General features: G+C 42.5%; 1 protein-coding gene across 1 annotated transcript; it reads right to left on the reverse strand.

The window, feature by feature from the left end:
- Positions 1 to 1,356: 1,356 nt before the first annotated feature.
- dqx1 (DEAQ box RNA-dependent ATPase 1) lies at positions 1,357 to 16,927 on the reverse strand. The gene is made up of 12 exons (XM_041960128.1): positions 16,648 to 16,927; positions 13,323 to 13,719; positions 10,826 to 11,019; positions 8,574 to 9,027; positions 6,953 to 7,258; positions 4,990 to 5,089; positions 4,580 to 4,738; positions 4,109 to 4,300; positions 3,807 to 3,932; positions 3,190 to 3,380; positions 2,845 to 3,035; positions 1,357 to 2,171 (listed from the first exon to the last, which is right to left on the reverse strand). The coding sequence occupies exons 2-12, from the start codon at positions 13,665 to 13,667 to the stop codon at positions 1,964 to 1,966; spliced, it is 2,466 nt and encodes an 821-aa protein (XP_041816062.1). The 5' UTR covers positions 13,668 to 13,719; positions 16,648 to 16,927; the 3' UTR covers positions 1,357 to 1,963.
- Between the last annotated feature and the right edge of the window lie 1,064 nt (positions 16,928 to 17,991).

Genomic DNA, 17,991 nt, shown 5'->3' on the forward strand with positions numbered 1-17,991 from the left:
TTGATTATTGCAGCTGTTCAATCACTGCCTACAAGTGGTTCAAAATGTTGATGTCAAGCTTCTAGCCCAGTCCTGCAAAAGGTCTCATGTCTGAATACGTGCAACCTGCACTCATTGCAACCCAACCGAGGGGTTGTGCCATAGACCTGCTGTCAACCCAAGGGTCAATGAAGTGTTTGCAGGGTCGAAGAGCATTCAGCAGCTAAAGAGCCAGATATGTTTCTCATAGACACCAGAGACCAAACCAGTTGGCTGTGTTCAGAGGGGTTTACTAACACATTTGCCATACCAGCTTTATAAAGAGATGTATGCAAGTGTTGCTTTTACAGCTTGTTCTGCTGCCCCCATGTGGAAAGAAAGTGCAGCAATACTTTTTCTATGCTGAAGTCCTTCCAAAGTAGAAATATGTAAATACTACAGGCTCAGACTGCATAGCTTAATTAATATTTCAGTTTCAGTTTTCTGCACAACAGCATTGGAATTATTAGTTTCTGCCATGGGTCAAATCAGTCTGGAAAAGAGATGAAACTGCTTTCTGAAAAAGGGATGGTGTTGTCTAGGATTCAAGAAGGCCACAACACTGATATTACACAGTCAGTTTCCTCATCATGTGGTGCACTACTCAGCCTGTGAAAGCAATGATATTATGTCTTCTGAGGCTCTCGAGGAGCTTTGTCAAGTCTGAAAAACTAACCCTGATGATGCCACCACGGTCAGTCTCTGTTGAGTTCCATTATAGGAATGTAGGATCCAGTCTTCTGGAGCTTGATCCATATTAGAAACTAAAAACCAGGATATCTAAGCCTCTGCCACTTACAACACAATGTCCTCTGACAAGATGAAGGTTCAGCTCTAAAGCACACGAACATGTTTTTGCACACTGAACCTTAACAGACCTTCACCTTAACAATCCACATGAAATGCACTGGTTTAAAGGCAAATTTCACCAGAGAAATGTCATCATTTTGCTTTTTATAAGTTGGATATTCTCAACATGACACTACTTGATGATGAGTCTCTCTCTCTGTCACCCAACCAGTCGAAGCAGATGGCTGCCCATCCAGAGCCTGGTTCTGCTCGAGGTTTCTGCCTGCTAAAAGGAAGTTTTTCCTCACCACTGTCCCCAAGTGCTTGCTCATGAGGGAATTGTTGGGTCTCTGTAGATAAAGAGTTTGGTCTGTACCTGCTCATATGGAAAGTGTCATGAGACAACTTTGGTTGTGATTTGGTTCAGCTTAGACAAAACCAGAAATACAGAGAAATAAATCTGTGCAGAGAGTGAAGCTGCGACATTGCAGAGAAGTTACTGTCAAAGAACTATAAAGTAAAAAAAATCACTGAGCTGAGATATTTCAAACATGAAAAACCACACTTTTATTTAAAGTACTGAAGTACTGTATTGACAGACATACCATATTAAATAGAACAATAAGAATCTACACAAATATTTTTTATAATTGATACAAAGTTGGAAAGAAAAAGGCAGAATGAAGATCTAAGCAGGAAACCCGAACATTGTACAAATAGCATCATAAAGTTGAAAATAGAAGCTCTGTGCCTCAATGCGACAGTACCTCATCACAGTGAGTCCTAAGTCATCTGCTCATGGGCATCTGCATAGAGGTCAGAGGTCACCCAATAACAGAGTCTCTGCTTGCTGAAGTAGTGTGTATTGCATTTAGCTGAAACCCCAAAGGTGACCGATAAAGCATTCTATCCATGTCTTTTCCAATTTTTGTTTTGTTGTCTGCGTATGCATGTGTGTGTGTGTATACACACACACACATGCACATTACTGTACATTAGTGTTTTCCATTTTGTCCATTTGAAATCTCACAGGATTAAACCTCAACAGAGATTACACAGACTAATTCATGCCAAGTACCAAATCTCAGATCAAACAGTAAAGTGACAGCTGTGTGTTTAGTGTCCTCTCCTGAGATGCTCTGTCTCTTTGTGTGTCTCACTGGACAACACAGAGCTCAGTGCTGGACTGACTGTGAGCCTCTCCCATCCCATCAGTGTCTCTGTGAGTCCTGCTGTGCTCATCTGACACTCCGTCCTGTCCGTATGAATGAGGCCCCAGACTCTGCCTCAGCTCCATCAGCAGCTCTTTGCCGTCACTCGATGGCAGATTACCCAGGTAGTACTGAGGGGCCAGCTCCACCAGCCTACAGCAGAGAGACAGATCAACAAAACAAAAAACTTTAAGTCCCATTCTCAGAGGGTGCAATATTTATTAAAGGAATAATTTAACATTTTGGAAAATACACTGATTAACTTTTCTGGAGCTCGGAGGTGATAAGCCTTGCTTAGCATGAGGACAGCATAAAAACTGGAAGAGGGGGGGAACAACTAGCCTGCCTCTGTTCAAAGTTCATAAATACTCTTATCTGCTCCAATGAAGCTCAACGACCTAACTCCCTCTAAAACCAACACTTGGCCTGACTCAGTGTTGATTTCGTCAATAAACAGTATAGTGAAAAATATCCACTGACAACCTTTTTTCGTGATAATATGAAGACTAACGCTAAAAAAAGTAATCCCGAATTATGATGAAATAATTAACATTTTTGCCAACGAATAAAAACTCAAATACAAAGATCTGTACAATCTACATAGTTTCATGGTGGACACAAAAGATTAGAATGAAATTCCCTCAAAGCGTTCCTCAGATATCATGCTCTTAAGAATGAAACGCAGGGACAGACAACCAAAACATAATGCTTCAGGCAGCAGCTATCACCTGAACAGATGCATTAAAAAGGTGCTGTGTAAAATGCAATGCACAAAAACCTGCACATCTAAAACCATCCCTGCAATCAGTATCACGGTTTGACTCACATCTGAGGGTGGACTTCGGAGGCGATGCGGATGCAGTTATCACGGGAGATGGTGAACTCGTGGTAGAGGACCCAGCTAGGAGGTTTGGGGCACGGCTGGCGACACAGGTAGGAGGAGAAGGGGTGCAGGTGAGCCACGTGGCGGTGAGTTAGTAGGAGGTAGTTACCTGAGCCATCCACATCGTGAGCCACCTGAAGAGGAAGAGGAACAAAGTATGAACATATGGGAGGTGTGAAGGATTGAAAGAAAGATGTGTGTAAGGTTTGACCAGAACACTAGCTTTCCGATATGAGTTTCCACATTGTCCTCTTAAAAGAAGCGATTTCATATGAACAGGGTGTTTACTTTGAGGAAGAAGCCTGAGATGAGAGCACGCTTGATATTTGTGCAGTTGTCTTGGCATCCAAAAGAAGGAGGAGAAACAGGAAGCTCTATTCGTTGCATCACCTCCAGGAGCTCAGCCCTGATCACCACAGCCAATCGTAAGGCGGCGTGACTAAGGAAGTTTGTTGTGCACCACACCTCATCCTGATTATCTGCAATTAACAGACACAGACCATTTAATAATTCATGCAAAATTCATGCACCTATGTTTATGTGTGTGTGTGTGTGTTAAGAAGACCTCAACAGTCATTAGAATAGACATCACTGCAGGGTTCTCACTGTGGTCATTATGCAAAATGTTCCATTATGTTCCTTAGCCCAATCCAAACCACTGTATTTCTTCCATTTTTGCTAATGCTGCTACTGATACAAATTCCACATTCCTGTCAGTTAGTAAGCCATTTGTAAGAGCATCCGATATTATCTGTCCAGTGAGGATGGAACAAATGCCCTAACTTTGGCTGTCCGACACACACCTGTCCACATTCAGTTTGTTCCAGATCAGGGTGAGATTCCACGATCAGTGAGAACCCTGCACTTTGAAAGGATTTACGTAAAGAAGGCTGAATTGTACGTACGCTCTATGAAGGCGTTATAAATATTAATGAGAGTCATGTGGTCTCCCTCTGTGTGCATTAGAGGTCGCCAGTGTGTGATAGCAGCCTCCTCTCTGCTGGCTTCTGTTGTCACAAAGCAGGAAGGAGCTGACACAAGACAGAGATCAGATCAAATGTTAAAACACGTTGTATGTGTACAATCAATATCCATTTATAAAAGTTCTTACACATTATTTCACATCTACGACGAGGCCTTTGATTGTGATTGTGTTGATCTTATAACTTTTATTGTTTCCAGTAAAATGATTAACTTTTTTAGGTACCTGTGAGCATGGCAGCTATAGTGAGCAGCTCGTCAACACAGTCGTACTCGCAGGCAGCGATCAGGGCTTTAGCCAGCGGTGGCTCCAGTGGCAGTTCCGACATTATGATGCCCACCTCTGACAGGTTACCATCATCATCCAGTGCTGCCAGGTAGTCCAGGTCCTCCAGGGCCTGCATCAGAGCCTCAGGGGCTGGGGATGAAAAATAAATACAGAGGAGAGAGGGAGGGAGAAGCCAAGCTGAGCATTAACAACATCCACAAATGTGACACACACAGATGGAAAACTACACCCTTCTCTGTGCCTGATATATCTAATTTTTGCAGATGTTTTACATTTTTCTAACTGTAACTAATCCCAAAAAAGACCAAAACCAACAATGTGTTAGTCCATCTCAATTCATTCTGCTCTGCCTACTCTGTCTAGACTTAAAAAATCCTGAGTGTTATTCAAAGTAATTCATAAAGTTACCCGGTCTGTCCAGGAACTTGCACTGTCCCATGTCAGCAATATCGAGCCTCTTGAGCAGCAGCACCAAGTGGCTGAGGTTTTCCTCCATCACTCCTGGACAGTGAGCTTCCCCCATTCCATCCTCATATAGAGACTGGGGGTAAAGACGGAGACAGAGCCCTGAAGACCAACAAGGAGAACACATGTAATAAACAGTCATGATACAGGAAATTACTGTAGTTGTGCTTTTGTAAACCTCAGTATCCGGAAAACAAGTGCAAAACCAAAATCTGAATTCTACCACAGTGTAGTTTGAGATCCTACAACTAAAAGTCGACAAAGCCAAACACTTTTAAAAATAAAAGATAGGAAACAATGCATTAAACTGCATCAGCAGGTAATGAGAACAGCAGCAATGACCTCTGACCCACCTGGAAGGTGGCTGTTCACCCTCTGAGTTCGCATGTCGGCCTGGTGCTTGCTGATCGTTCTCAGGACCTGCGAGTTTGCTCTTATCTGTGGGATGTAAACCTGTGGTAGAATATCGTCGTCAGAAAAATGTCAGAGATGGACATATCAGCTTTTTACATGATAGCATAAACAGGCTGATTTTGATTTCATCACATATAAACAACTTTGTGTCTGCCACAATAAAGTACAGTATGATTTTTTTCAGTTTTAGCATTTAGTTGATTTACCTTCTGTTTACAGCGCTTTACAATGAGCATAACATTAGAACAATCCGTCATTTATATTTTTAAAAAATCAATGATCCAAGAAAATAAATAGAAATATAGTCACAAGTAACAATTCTTGGTTTTTCTTCCAACAGAAAGAAGCAGCTCAGTCGGGGAAATGAAACTTGCAAGCAGCAACAAGCGTCTTTCAGGCAGGATTATTTCTTGGGAAGTGCTTGCACATCATCTCCAGTTGAGGGCCGAGTCATTCCATCGTACGGCAATCTGAGCCGATGCAGCATGGTTTCAGGTTTTAGGCTTCACAAAGGTGAGCAAAACTCAGTGGGACTGTCAGGAGCACCAGAAGCCTCAAGTGAGTTTAATCAGGATTGCTGATTAAAGGCATCTTGAGCAAATCTGTGATAGGTCAATCCACTTGCACCTATCAAATGTGGCACTTTTGGTAACTACTTGCCCCCAAACCATGCACACTATACATGGTGAAATTCTGTCCACTTGGTTTTGAGTTACATGTTTTTGCCTCTTATAGGTCAAGCTCAAAATGCGTTGCTGGCCTGACGATACGTATTTACCCTCATTTATGATGACTGGACTGACTTGTGCTATTTTCACAAAGCCCTGCCCCTTACAATTCTTTTTGTTGATGGCAGCCATGTTTTTTGAGAAATCTCACTAATGTTTTTTTTGTTTGTTTTTGTAGTACACACTTACTTGACTTGTCTTCTTATTTCAAGCCAATTGTACTTACAGTGTGCAAGGCACTACCTTTCCAAAACTTTAAAAAATTTTTGGGCCTAAGCAACAGCGCCACCATGTGGTCAACTGAGCTCATATTGCTTGGGAAGCACCTGCAGATCAATTCCACTTATTGGGCTGAGTTTCATGTTTCCATCTCATGGCAATTTGAACCAATGAAGTCAATAAAATATTAAATTAGCTAGGTCAATTCTGTTTAAACAAGTAGGGAAACCATCACACACTTGTTCATCATCACAAAGCCAGCAGCATTTCAATAATTACCACTCAAAGTTCCGCCATTTGTCCGACCTTCATCAGATGTGAACCAAACTAGATGGGACACTCCAGGAGGAAGCACCAGATGAGCGCTTCCGCCCGAACATTCCCACCAAGTATGTGGCGCCCCCTTCAGAAATGTGTACCTCGAAACCCAGAGGACAGAAGTTCACCACCAAAATCTGAAATTCCATATTAATTGGTGCAAATGAGGGTGGCTTATGACATATTTGATCACTACCCAAGATGCCTTTGAACGATCCAGATCAAACTCAATGGAGACATCCTCTAGTTCCTCCTGAACATACACACCGAGTTATTCTCAACTCCGATGAAGGTGGGACACACGGCCAAACTTTGAGCGTTAAATTATTGGAATGCTTCAGGCTTCGTGATGCTGAAACAAGTATATGACTGGTTGTGCTCCTTCTTCAAACAGAAATTAACTAGCTGAAGTGACTTTGCTCAGCTTTGTGAAGGCTGACACTCGCTCATTGCTGCTTGTTGCTTTACGTTTGGCCCATTGATTTGCTTCCTTCTGTTGAGCACAAAAGGGCTTCAACCCGGAATCGCTTCTTGCAGCTATATTTAAAATTTAAGATGCAGAGATAAGCAGGAATATTTTGTTTTAACAATCTGCAATTGAATCATGACAAGATGTCATGTGTGAACACACACTCACAGTTTTAAGTTGAAGGCCTGTGTCTATGACATAGCGAACAGCCGGCAGTGAGAAGGAAGCCTCTGCGAGGGTATCAGTGAAGATAACCTTCCTTTTGATGCCCGGACCTCCAGGTCCCAGCACTGAGCTGTCCAGGGCCTTGGAGCGCTCATTCTCACTTAGTGCTGAGGCTTCAGGATCGGATTCATAAACCCGTTGGGTCAGCCCACCCAGTCCGCCATGGAGGGGGAGGATCCTAAGAGGACCAAGCTGAGGACTCAGAGCAACACACTCCTTCTCCAGCAGGGCCACACACTCCTCTGTTTCCTACACAGAACAGGGAAGAGAGAGAAAGCAGTCCCTGTTTAAATCAACTTTAAACATCCGCTCTCAAGCTCTCCACATAAATGGTGAGGGTTTATTTCACTTGATACAAGACCGGAGAAGTGATTCTCTCTCTCTTGTTTGTTGTGCTAGTACACTGTGTGTGAGTGTGCTTCACCAAGAGACAACCAGAAGAGATCAGTGTCATCAGAGAGGACCTCACCTACCACTGGCACACATGCTAGACTCTATCTTCAATGGAGATCAGTGACAGACAGTGAGTCAAGGAGCAGAGGTGTGGTGATGTTGACACAGAGGGAGTTAAAAGTGCATGAGAGAGTGTGTTATACTGTTGATCAATATGTTCAGCTGCATGTGCACATGAACAGTGAACACATGACTGATATCTTGTTGCTGCATGTTGAATACAGTGTGTGTGAACCACGACACCAGACACCTGCACTGCACCAGAGGCCTCTCAGGTTGAGGTGTCCTTATTTCACTCCTCTGAAAGACAAAGGTGGTGAAACTGCATCACACCACAGAGTGAACAGTGGTTTCACCAGTTTTTCCTTTTGTTACAAATAAAAGACAGACTATCCACTAGGAAATAATAAGGTTCCTACAGCAAAACAGCTTCATCTATTACTATGGCTGGACTTGTTGTTTTACTTTTAGTCTTCACTACTAGCTTTATGTTGCATTTTGGCATAAAGAAATACTGAGCTCCTCACTACTGACAGGGGCAACAATAATACAGCCTCAAAATAAAACCCTGGGTGACTGCTGCATCATTTAGCTGGCTAAAATGGCACTGGGGTCATATTAAAGGGTCCATGTGGTGAAATTTCCAACAGGATTAATAAGTTCAACCATTTCAAGGTCACAAAACATTCTCTTTCCCTTGTTATAATCCTTAATATTGACGTTTAATCCGATCCTAGCTTTGAAACTATATATGGTCTTTAATAGCCATTTAATGTATTTGCATTCTGTAATTGTTGCTCTGTGAAATAGTTTACATTCTTATTAGCCCCAGTCTCTCACTGGATTCAAACTGCATATCCATGCACAAGGGACTCACAGGAAAAGAAGCATGCAAATACGGAATGTGACATGGAGGAATACAGCTGGTGCATGCACACATTTTATGTAATGTGGAAGACAACATTTGACCTACACTGGAAGTGCATTAACAGGAGGAATGATTACATTACAAGCAAAAACTGTTTAAATGTGTATACAGTTGTTACAGTTAACTTTCAATCATGATGAAATAATCTCTTATCATGAGGTATATACTGTATTAAACTTGTACCTGTGCACTGGCCAAAAACACCATCACATCTCCTTCTTCTCCTCTTCTGTGAAGATCCAGCACCATGTGACAGGCAGCAGCCGCTGGTTCCTTCCCAGATGAAAGCTCCCGGTATAGCATCTCCACTCTGTTCATTTCAAGTGCCTTTCTGTCCTCCTCTACCTCACGGCCCTCTTCCTGGTCTCTGGTAGGGGGGTCAGTGAGCAGGCTGTCCAGGGAGAGGTGAGGGACTGATGGTCCGAGGAAGGTGGAGAGGCGAGGTGCCAGCGTCGGGTGAGTGAGGAGAACCACCCGGAAGTTGTCTGGCCTCTGCCGGCAGACGTCACAGAGCAGGCCCAGCAACACATCAGTGGGCACGGTACGCTCCTGGAGCTCATCCAACACCACAATGCCATACTGATGGAGCAGAGGGTCTGACATCATTTCTTCCAGCAGAAGAGAGTCACTGACAAACCTGGGACAGGAAAAGGAAGAAGAGATGAGTTCATCAGTTTTAGTTCAATCAGTTTTATTTCTATAGCGCCAAATCACAACCAAAGTTGTCTCAGGACACTTTACTTATAGAGCAGGCACAGAGTAAACTCTTTGTCTACAGAGACCCAACAATTCCCTCATGAGCAAACACTTGGCGACAGTGGTGAGGAGAGAGAGACAGAGGGAGAGAGAGACAGAGAGAGAGTGAGAGGGATGGACAGAAAATGCAATCACAGTATTGACAGCTCTAATAGATTTGTAGCTGTATGAAGTACATAAGGCATAGTCTATACATACGTATGTGATATATTTATGTGTGTGATGTCGACATTAGGATGGCCCACTAGGTTAAACCCCACAGAAACCATCATCACTGACCAGGAGCTCTGTCAAAGCACCCTTTCACTCAAAATTAAGAGACAAGTGGAGACTTTTGTAAATGTATTTACATTATCATTTGAAAGGACACAGGGATCAAATTTGAGTGGATAAACTGCTATAGCACTTTTACTGCCACCTTGGACAGCAGACTGCAGGGAACAGAGAGCAAAGAGTCAAGGTGTGGCTGTAAGCAAGGGAAAGACCATATGACACTATCATACAAAACTGGTGTAATCCAATGGTGTAAGCCATCTACAAGTCCCCTGGGGAGAAGATGATTATACATGATACACATCAGCAGTGGGCTCAGAAAATACAGCAATGAATGACCCATTTGTTGGATTTCCCTACAGTTTGGTAGAACACATTTTGAGTAGTGTTATCTATGTATAATTTGTTGTTCTTGTAGTCAACATGTTTAAGCCATGTCTAGCACTCAGGTGCAGTAAGTTATACCCAGGGGCACTGCAGTTTTTAAAACCAGACCTTTTCAGATGGTCTCCATGGAGGAAGTTAGAGGCAGACGAGTCTCTCTGGGCATGCAGCCTGTTTATTCAAGGCTGATCAATCATATTTTTTGGATGTAATTTATTTAAGGACAAATATCCCCTCAAAGTCTAATGTCTAATTTTTATTTTTATTTTTTAAAACCATGCTGAACCAGCCGTTGAAAAAAGCATTTATAGCAGAAAGAATCTTATTTTGCGAAATACACTCACTTGCTTTCTTGCTGTGAGTTAGATGAGAAGATCAATACAATTATGTGGACTTGAGGCAGGAGTTAATTAGCTTAGCTTAGCAAAAAGTGTGGATGCAGGGACACAGCTCCCTTCCAACTTCCATTAATCTTTTACTAAAAGAGAAATTATTTAGTTCATACTATTTTTTTGAACATTGTTTTAGTTTTCCAGTAAAATAGAGCCACTAATGAGGTAAATCTATGCTGTCTATCTATTGCTAATAATCTATTACCAAAACAAAAATTATACTAACTTTTACTACATTAGTATGATTTATTCATTTATTTTTACATTTTTTAGTTTTAAAAATATAGACACTAATGAGGAAACTTCAGTAATGATTCAGCAAAGCCAAGCTCAATAACTGTTGTCAATATTGACTTCAGTCTGATTACAGAAAGGCAGTGCAAACAAAGGACATGTCCACATCAATGTGCAGAGGAAGGACTCTCCATTGCTTCTGTTAGGATACCAGTCAGAAACAGTTTGTAGAATAATACAAGAAAAGGATCCACTGCACAAAAAACTGCTGTGATACATATGACCTTTAGGTTTTTCATCTTTTAAAAAATGTAAATGATTTCATTTGCTGAAAGAAAGTGTAAAGTAAGGAGGGAAAATAATAAGATGGTATCATCCAGTGTCCGTTATCCTAACCTGAGCAGGGTGTCGGGTGTACAGCTGTCATCATGAGACACCCTGTAGCCCACCTCCAGACCCAGGCTGAGGTCCATCTCGTCAGCCACGCGAAGGGCCAGACCCACTGCTGCCACCGAATAGGGCTGGGAACAGCACACCAAGCCCTGAGAAAATTCATAGGACAAAGCATACTCCACACACCACTGTGGCACCTGCAGGGAGAAAAGGAGAAGGGAGGAAAAACTGAGGTCAACAAGAAGAGGAAGTAGTAACAGAATACATCAGAAATCATTAAGGTTTCCCTCCTTTATTCTTATTGTTCTGTGTTCTGTGTGTCCATCACTATGAACATTACATTATTACATCACTATGAACATGAGACCATTATTTAAGCCTTGAAAATGACTGGCAATGAAACAGAGAGATAAGTTGTAAAAAAAAAAAAAAAATCTACAGAGGACAATACTGGACTTTGAGATCATCGTCTTAAATTGTCCAGGGGAAGTAAGAGAGTGGATCCTGAGAACGTGTTGTAGGCAATTCAATGTGTTTGGTGCACAAAAGCTTAATGCAGATTTCCAAGTTCAGGATAAACCTGCGGGACATGAAGCATGAGACACTTAGTAGAGTGAGTTTGGTTGGGTCCTGTGGTCCAGTTCAGTGTGGATGTTATACAGGGTGGTGAATGTCCAATAATGGAGTGTTTATCATGCTTCTGCACCAGAGAGGACCAACTTTGTTACACAGAATGCAACGGTATGTGTCGTTCTCCAGTAATGAATCTGAGAGGATAACGATAAACTCAGTTGAGGGGTTTGAGAGAGGAAGCAGCAGCATGTCTGTAGATAACCGGAATTAAGGAGTGATGGAAAAACTGCCTCACCGATACTTTTCCTACAGTTTAAGGAAGCTGGATCTGTTAGTTAGATCTGTCAGTGTGGCCAGGTGTAGAAAGCTAAAATTGACAAAACATCTATTGGCAAACTGTAAAGTTTCTTGGCACATTACCACAACCTTCTATACATCCGTGGAAATGCATCAGGAATGTGCATTGCCTGACCATGTGCACGTGCCCATAGATGTGCGTCCTTGTGCATGTGCATAAGCAACAAACAATTTAGGGACCTGCTCACAAAAACATTTCCCCATAGTGCTACTTCTGTAGTAATTAAAACTTCCACAGGGTACCTTTAAATCCAACAAAAAGAAAAAACAGAAACAGGGAAAACAGAAAGAAAACAACAATATCAGACAACTTATGGGCAAGCAAGTGAGCTGTCATCCATGGATGACTAGACAGAACAAATAAACACAGCCCAACAATGGGCCTTGAATAAATATTTAATCAGAGCCTGCATTAGGCCTAATGATGAGGACAGTGAAAGATATAGCCAACAAACAAAACTAGGACGGCTCGCCATCACTTTGTGGAAGCTAATGCAGATTCAAATTAAGAATAGAAATTTGAAAATAGAGAACATAAATAATTCAGTCCTATGTTATATTTTTGTTCTTAAACATTACATTTGAATTACATTTTGAGCAGTTGTTCTTATTCAACTATCAGTAAGAGCGACGGTAGCAAAAATGATGGACATTACATGCACCCAAAAGTAAGAAGTGCAAAGGTCGAAGTGGCAGTGCCCTAATAACAGCTGTAATAAGTAGTAGTACAAGTGTCACCGAATGATAAAGATGCAGCAGTGGAAAGAGGAGCCCAGAATGTTTCTTTTTGAGTGTCGAGGTTATAGCAGAACAGTGTAACTCTACTGGAGTAACGCTTTCCTGCTGTCATTCATTTATGACAGGGCAGTGGAGCTGAGACGCAGGTGTAATGATAACCAGGCCATGGCAGGGAAAGGCTCAACACAAAAGGACACACCTCCTACAAAGAGGGCAGTGTATGGGCTTAGAAACTGCTATCAGTACAGTGCTCAAGGCTTCAGCTTGGTATCTTATTATAACACCTTGAAATATAAGCTATTTCTACAGTGGAAGATGTTTAGGCACCCCTGGTCAAATTTTTTCTTACTGTAAATACTTAAGTGAGTAGAATATCACCTGATCTCCAAAGTGATCTCTGATGTTCTCCAATGAAAATACTCTTTTTATTATATTTCACCCTGTAAAGTTCTTGTAGCTGTTTGCTTAAATGTAGCTGCATTTAAGACGTTTGGCTTATTGCCTTTCATGAAGATTTGTTTTGTAAAAACAGATATTGTCATACTCAGTAATTTAAGGTGCTGAATAAAGTGCAATTTTCTATCAGTATTGAAACTGCGACTTGGCAGTGGTAAATGATATTTTCAGCAATTACCCACCCCTCTGAAACAGTGTAATAGAAATATTTAATGGTATTACTTTTATCTTTTCTTTCTCATGTATTAACTTCAGCTTTTGTGGTTGCAACAGACACTGTCCATTTAAGAACATCAAAAATTCAGGTTTGACCTGAATAAGTGTGGGTGATTGCAATACATGCTATTTGCCCGTGGCCTTATTGGTTGCCGGTTACCTGGGTGCTTTTTCCAGCTCCACTGGGTGCACTGAGCAGCACCATGTTGTGGCTCTCCAGGTGCTCCAGTAGACTCTGCCTGAGCCTCCATATAGGAAACTTCTGCCTCTCTTCCAGCAGGGAGTAGTAGCGCGAAGAAAAAGGCAAACCATCATATGGGTTCACTTCTAGGTCCCCCAGCCCTTCCTCCTCCCCTTCTCCTCTTTCTCCATCTCTGTCATCGTCTAATTCCCCAGACAAGACGGAGGACAGGGACAGGGAGTCCAGGGCTGTCCCGGGAGGCAGCCGGGAGCCAGGAGAGAGGGAAGTGGCGGAGTGCTTTGCTGGTGGTGGTGATGACATCATCAGCAGGGGGTGGGGATGAGGAAGGAGTGAGGTCCTGGTTCAATGAGATTACCTGCAAAGAACAAAACGATAACGATTGATGGTCACATTAACATCACTTTGTCACTGCCTGCAGTGCCAATTAGTTGAGTCACTCAGCTGATAGTACAGGCAGAGGAGGTGCTAAGTCAGACAGCAACAGGTGCAAGGACAAAAAGCACAAGACCACAAACATCAATGTAAAGTAGATCTCAGGGGCCACAGTGCTTCCTGTCTCTACTGAACGTGTTCTCCTTCCCCCAAACAGGCCCGTCATAGGAACCTGTAGCATGTTTGGTATTTAACTGTGGAATGCTTGTCCCCACCCAGATGCCATTGAGTGTGTGCTGGTATGCTGCATTTGACATGATTGGTTTGGAGAGGCAGGTGTGCTGATTTACTCATGTTGGGGGAAATCAAAAAGAACCTCCATTTGTTTTTATGACCAATAAGTGAAACAATATACGATCACTTTTGACAGCTGTTGTTCTATTTCATATAGGCTTCACCGTCTAGAAGCTGTTGCGATTCGATTCATCCCTACACGTAAGCACAGTTGTGAAGGTTTTCTTTCATGCCCTTGTGCATAGCACGGGCCCTCCTCAGGTCTGCTCTCGCATTATATAACATTGACATGACCTGAGCTCTTCTCCCACATTTTCTTCAACAACAAGATATCAACAAGTGAAGCACAGAAGAGAAGATGAAGAAGACCATTTGCTCTGAAGACATCTGCTTGTTCCCCACCTGTCACCTCAACTGCATCCGGCTGTCCGATCTTTACTCTTGCTGAATGCCTTGGTGCTGAGCATACCAGGTTAGCGCTAACTTAGCTGGCCACCTGTCAGTTCCATGGATGCCCACCTTCAGAGGAGCTGCAGCAACGAGTGGACACCCTCCACGTGCTCCAAGTGGAGGGAGGTGGTGACAGTAGCTTGGTTGGAGATGGTGGTGTCCCTTCAGAAGATCAAACCCAACATCTGCAGTTCTCCCCATCCCCACTGTGGCCAAGAGTTCCACTGCAGTGGCTCTTTCCCTCTCTGCGTCAGTCTGCCAACCACATGCCAGCCGCCAAAAGGACAGACATCACCAGGTAGGCGGAAAATTCTCACTTCTCACTTCACAGAGCTCCAGCCTTTCATGGAGGCAGCTTTTTCAACCCCAGAAAACTGAGAGCATGAATCCCGCTACAAATCTTTTCCCAGAGTCCATGGTGATAAGGAAAAGGGGTTTCTGGCCATCCCGCCTCAAAAACAAAGCCTAGTTACCATGTTGCTTCCAAAGACAGCTTTTTTGGAGACCCTATGGGGCAAAGCATGAAAAACCGGGAGATGCTTGCTCCAAGAGGAAGCACCCTGCGGCCGCTACAGCCTCTATGCATGCAACTCCTGCAGTGCCTCCTCCTCCCCAGCTGTGATATCATCCTATGGAGGCTGCAACCCCACAAGTTTTGCTATGTTGCAGTAAGAGCCAGTGACATGAGCCAGTGACAAGCACCCTCTTGGTCCAACCTGCCCACCAAACCACCTCACAAACACTGGTGTAAGTAGCAAAAATGGGATGCAGGGAATGCACGTCTCAATCCATCTGAGCAAAGCAAATGCAATGGGCCTTTTCAGGGCAAACTTTTGTCTAAAGAGCAGTTTCCTCTCAGCCAGTCTGCTTATGCTTCCACTGGGTATATCACGGCCCCTTTCACACAGATGCATAGAAAAAAAGACGCAGAGGCTCACTGCTGCAAATATAAAACAGAGTGCAGGAGGCGTATCAGTCACTTCCTCACATTAGTAATAAATTAGCAATGTACAGTACTAACTGTAAAGAATTATCAACACACATTGGGTCCAGTTAGTAGTGATATCTCAGCACGGCCTTTTTCAGACACATGGTTTTGAAAACGTGATGCGTGTCACTAGATGCTCTACAGACATCTACTTACTGAGCACTGCTCAGCATGGAAGAGCCTGCTATCCAAGACAGGGCTCCAGACTAACGTTTTCTACTTGGTAGCACTGGTGTGTTTCAGTCTGCATGTCAATTCATTTACGCAGCATAAACCAATGCTCTGGTTCATGGAAAGCAAGCAGGACACCTTCTTGTATGGTTTCAATGCTTAAGAGATTCTGGTTCAAATTAATCAAAATTACAAAAAATCTTTTAAAACTCAGTGGTGTCACATAACCATCAGAGGTGTCCTGGTGTTTGACTGAATTGTTAATTTGGCCGTACTCTACACTTTATCTTTAAAAAAAAAAAAGGAAAATGTTTAGATCATTAAAAGCAAAGACATTTTCCACATAAGTGTTGTAGTATAGTACAGGACACCACTGATATGTCACATGATTTAGGTGTCACTGCACTTTTTTCCAATAAAAATTCCACAAAATTATGCGAAAGCCTTTTTTCCAAACGTAGCCAGCAGGAGAGCATTGTGTGTTCAGCTGAATCTGATGGTACTACTGTATGACAGTGTTACTGCTTTTATTTTTGCCAGTTTGCAAAATAAAAAAATAATATTATGCAATTTATTTTTCCAATCTATGTGTTGTAGCTGCTCACTGCCTCACAGCCAGTGCTTTGTTTTTATGCTTTTTCAGGTCGCTCTGATTAAAGTAAGTTACTGCTCGTTGTCCACGCTGCTGCGGTTGTTAGAGGGGTGGTGTGTGTTGTAACACCGTGTCGCTCCTGGGGCATCCTGACAGTTTGAATCTGAAAATATCTTTCCAACTTTACCGGAGTTAAATGTGATAGCTAGTCTTTCTAGAGAGGATATTTGCTCGCTTATGCTCTTATCTGTTATCCCACCTGGGTACTCTCCTCATTTCTTTTATCCGGATACCACTTTAATTCTGGTCCGAGCACCGTGTCAGCTAAAAGTAACACAGGCACACATGAAACACCACTGAAACACAGGAGTGACCAGAGCAGGAATAACATGTCACACAGCGAAACCAGCTCTTACCTGTGAAGCATATCGGTGGACAGGTGAAGAGCCCAAGCACAAACAGTCCGTCCTCAGCTCGCTGATGTGTCAGTTCATTCTTGTCTGTGGCTCACAAACCGCCTACACATGCCGGACTACGGCTGGGTAAAAACCAGGACAGGCGAGATATGGGTGACAGCTCTTCACAGTCTCTTTTCGTTAATCTTTTTCGACTCTGGTTATTTTCTGACTGCTGACAACGACAATAAAAGACGAAGGTGTTGACTGGTTGTTTTAGCTAGCAGCCGCCATGTTTGGCTGTCTAGCTGTCAACTCTCGTGCTGCATTCACTTCTCCTCGGAAAACACACGTTATTTGGGCTCCATGGTCAATAGCCTGATGTTCACCCCGTAAGCGCCGGCCAAGACGCTCTCTATATATGTTTATTCATCTCTCAAAACGTATTATACATTTCATTTTACATTTTTAAGTGTATTATTTACTTTTAGTGTAACTAAGACGCGTGTTTGTAGAGGAAGAAAATACCTAAAAGTATCATTCCAATAGTTGACGTTTATTCATCTCATTACAATCTAAATAAAAAGTTCAATGATTCTCGGGTAGCTACTGTGGAATCAGTATCAGTTCCAGGTACCTTGGACATGGTGCTGGTCTGGCATTAGGATCATCCAGTCAGCACATCCCGTACAATTTACAGTCTTACGTAATAATGTCAGAGACTTACATGAGCTCTGGTGCCACCCCAAGGCACAAATCTGTTACCACACAAGTTTAATGAGGGACCTTTGTCTGTAGCATAAGTAATGTTGAGGTAAAGTAAATGCATAAATAACATTAAATGCTATGTTCAAGGATTATCTTCTGAGCAGAGCCTCATTTGACTGACACCTAAACCGTCAAATCTCAAGGTCTGCTTGCAGTGTGATCACAGAACTGAAGATCATTCTAGCCAATCATCAACACAGAACTGTGAAAGTCCAACAGCAATTGTCCTTTAAAACAGTGCATTTGTTCAAACTTATTGACTTGCTTCACATGCATTATCATTTCATAATTTACAATATAATTTACATAATTATTTACACACAACCCTGAAGGTTACAAGACTGTTCACAAATAGTAATTTGTATTAAATTCCTCAGGCAAAGACATGTATTGTCTGTGCTGCTCCTGAGAGAGACTTAGCTCATTCTGCTGAACATGTATTTTAACATGAATATAGCTGAAATGACAAATGAAACAGACTAGCACTGCATACAAGGCCATCTACTGACTTTTAACATAAGACGGATAAACAGAAATGCCTAAAAATATCCTTACTGTGCACCCATTTAGTGTTTCCATGATGGCTTCAGGTGGTAG

Source organism: Chelmon rostratus, chromosome 19, assembly GCF_017976325.1.
Source record: "Chelmon rostratus isolate fCheRos1 chromosome 19, fCheRos1.pri, whole genome shotgun sequence".
Taxonomy (NCBI): domain Eukaryota; kingdom Metazoa; phylum Chordata; class Actinopteri; order Chaetodontiformes; family Chaetodontidae; genus Chelmon; species Chelmon rostratus.

Excerpts from the sequence above, each read along its gene's own strand:
- dqx1 (XM_041960128.1), bottom strand. The coding sequence starts at position 13,667 with ATGATGTCATCACCACCACCAGCAAAGCACTCCGCCACTTCCCTCTCT. Across the intron at positions 7,259-8,573 it reads TGTTTTTGGCCAGTGCACAG|GAAACAGAGGAGTGTGTGGC; the intron begins GTACAAGTTTAA and ends TGTTCTGTGTAG. Across the intron at positions 4,301-4,579 it reads CAAGTTCCTGGACAGACCGG|CCCCTGAGGCTCTGATGCAG; the intron begins GTAACTTTATGA and ends TTTCATCCCCAG.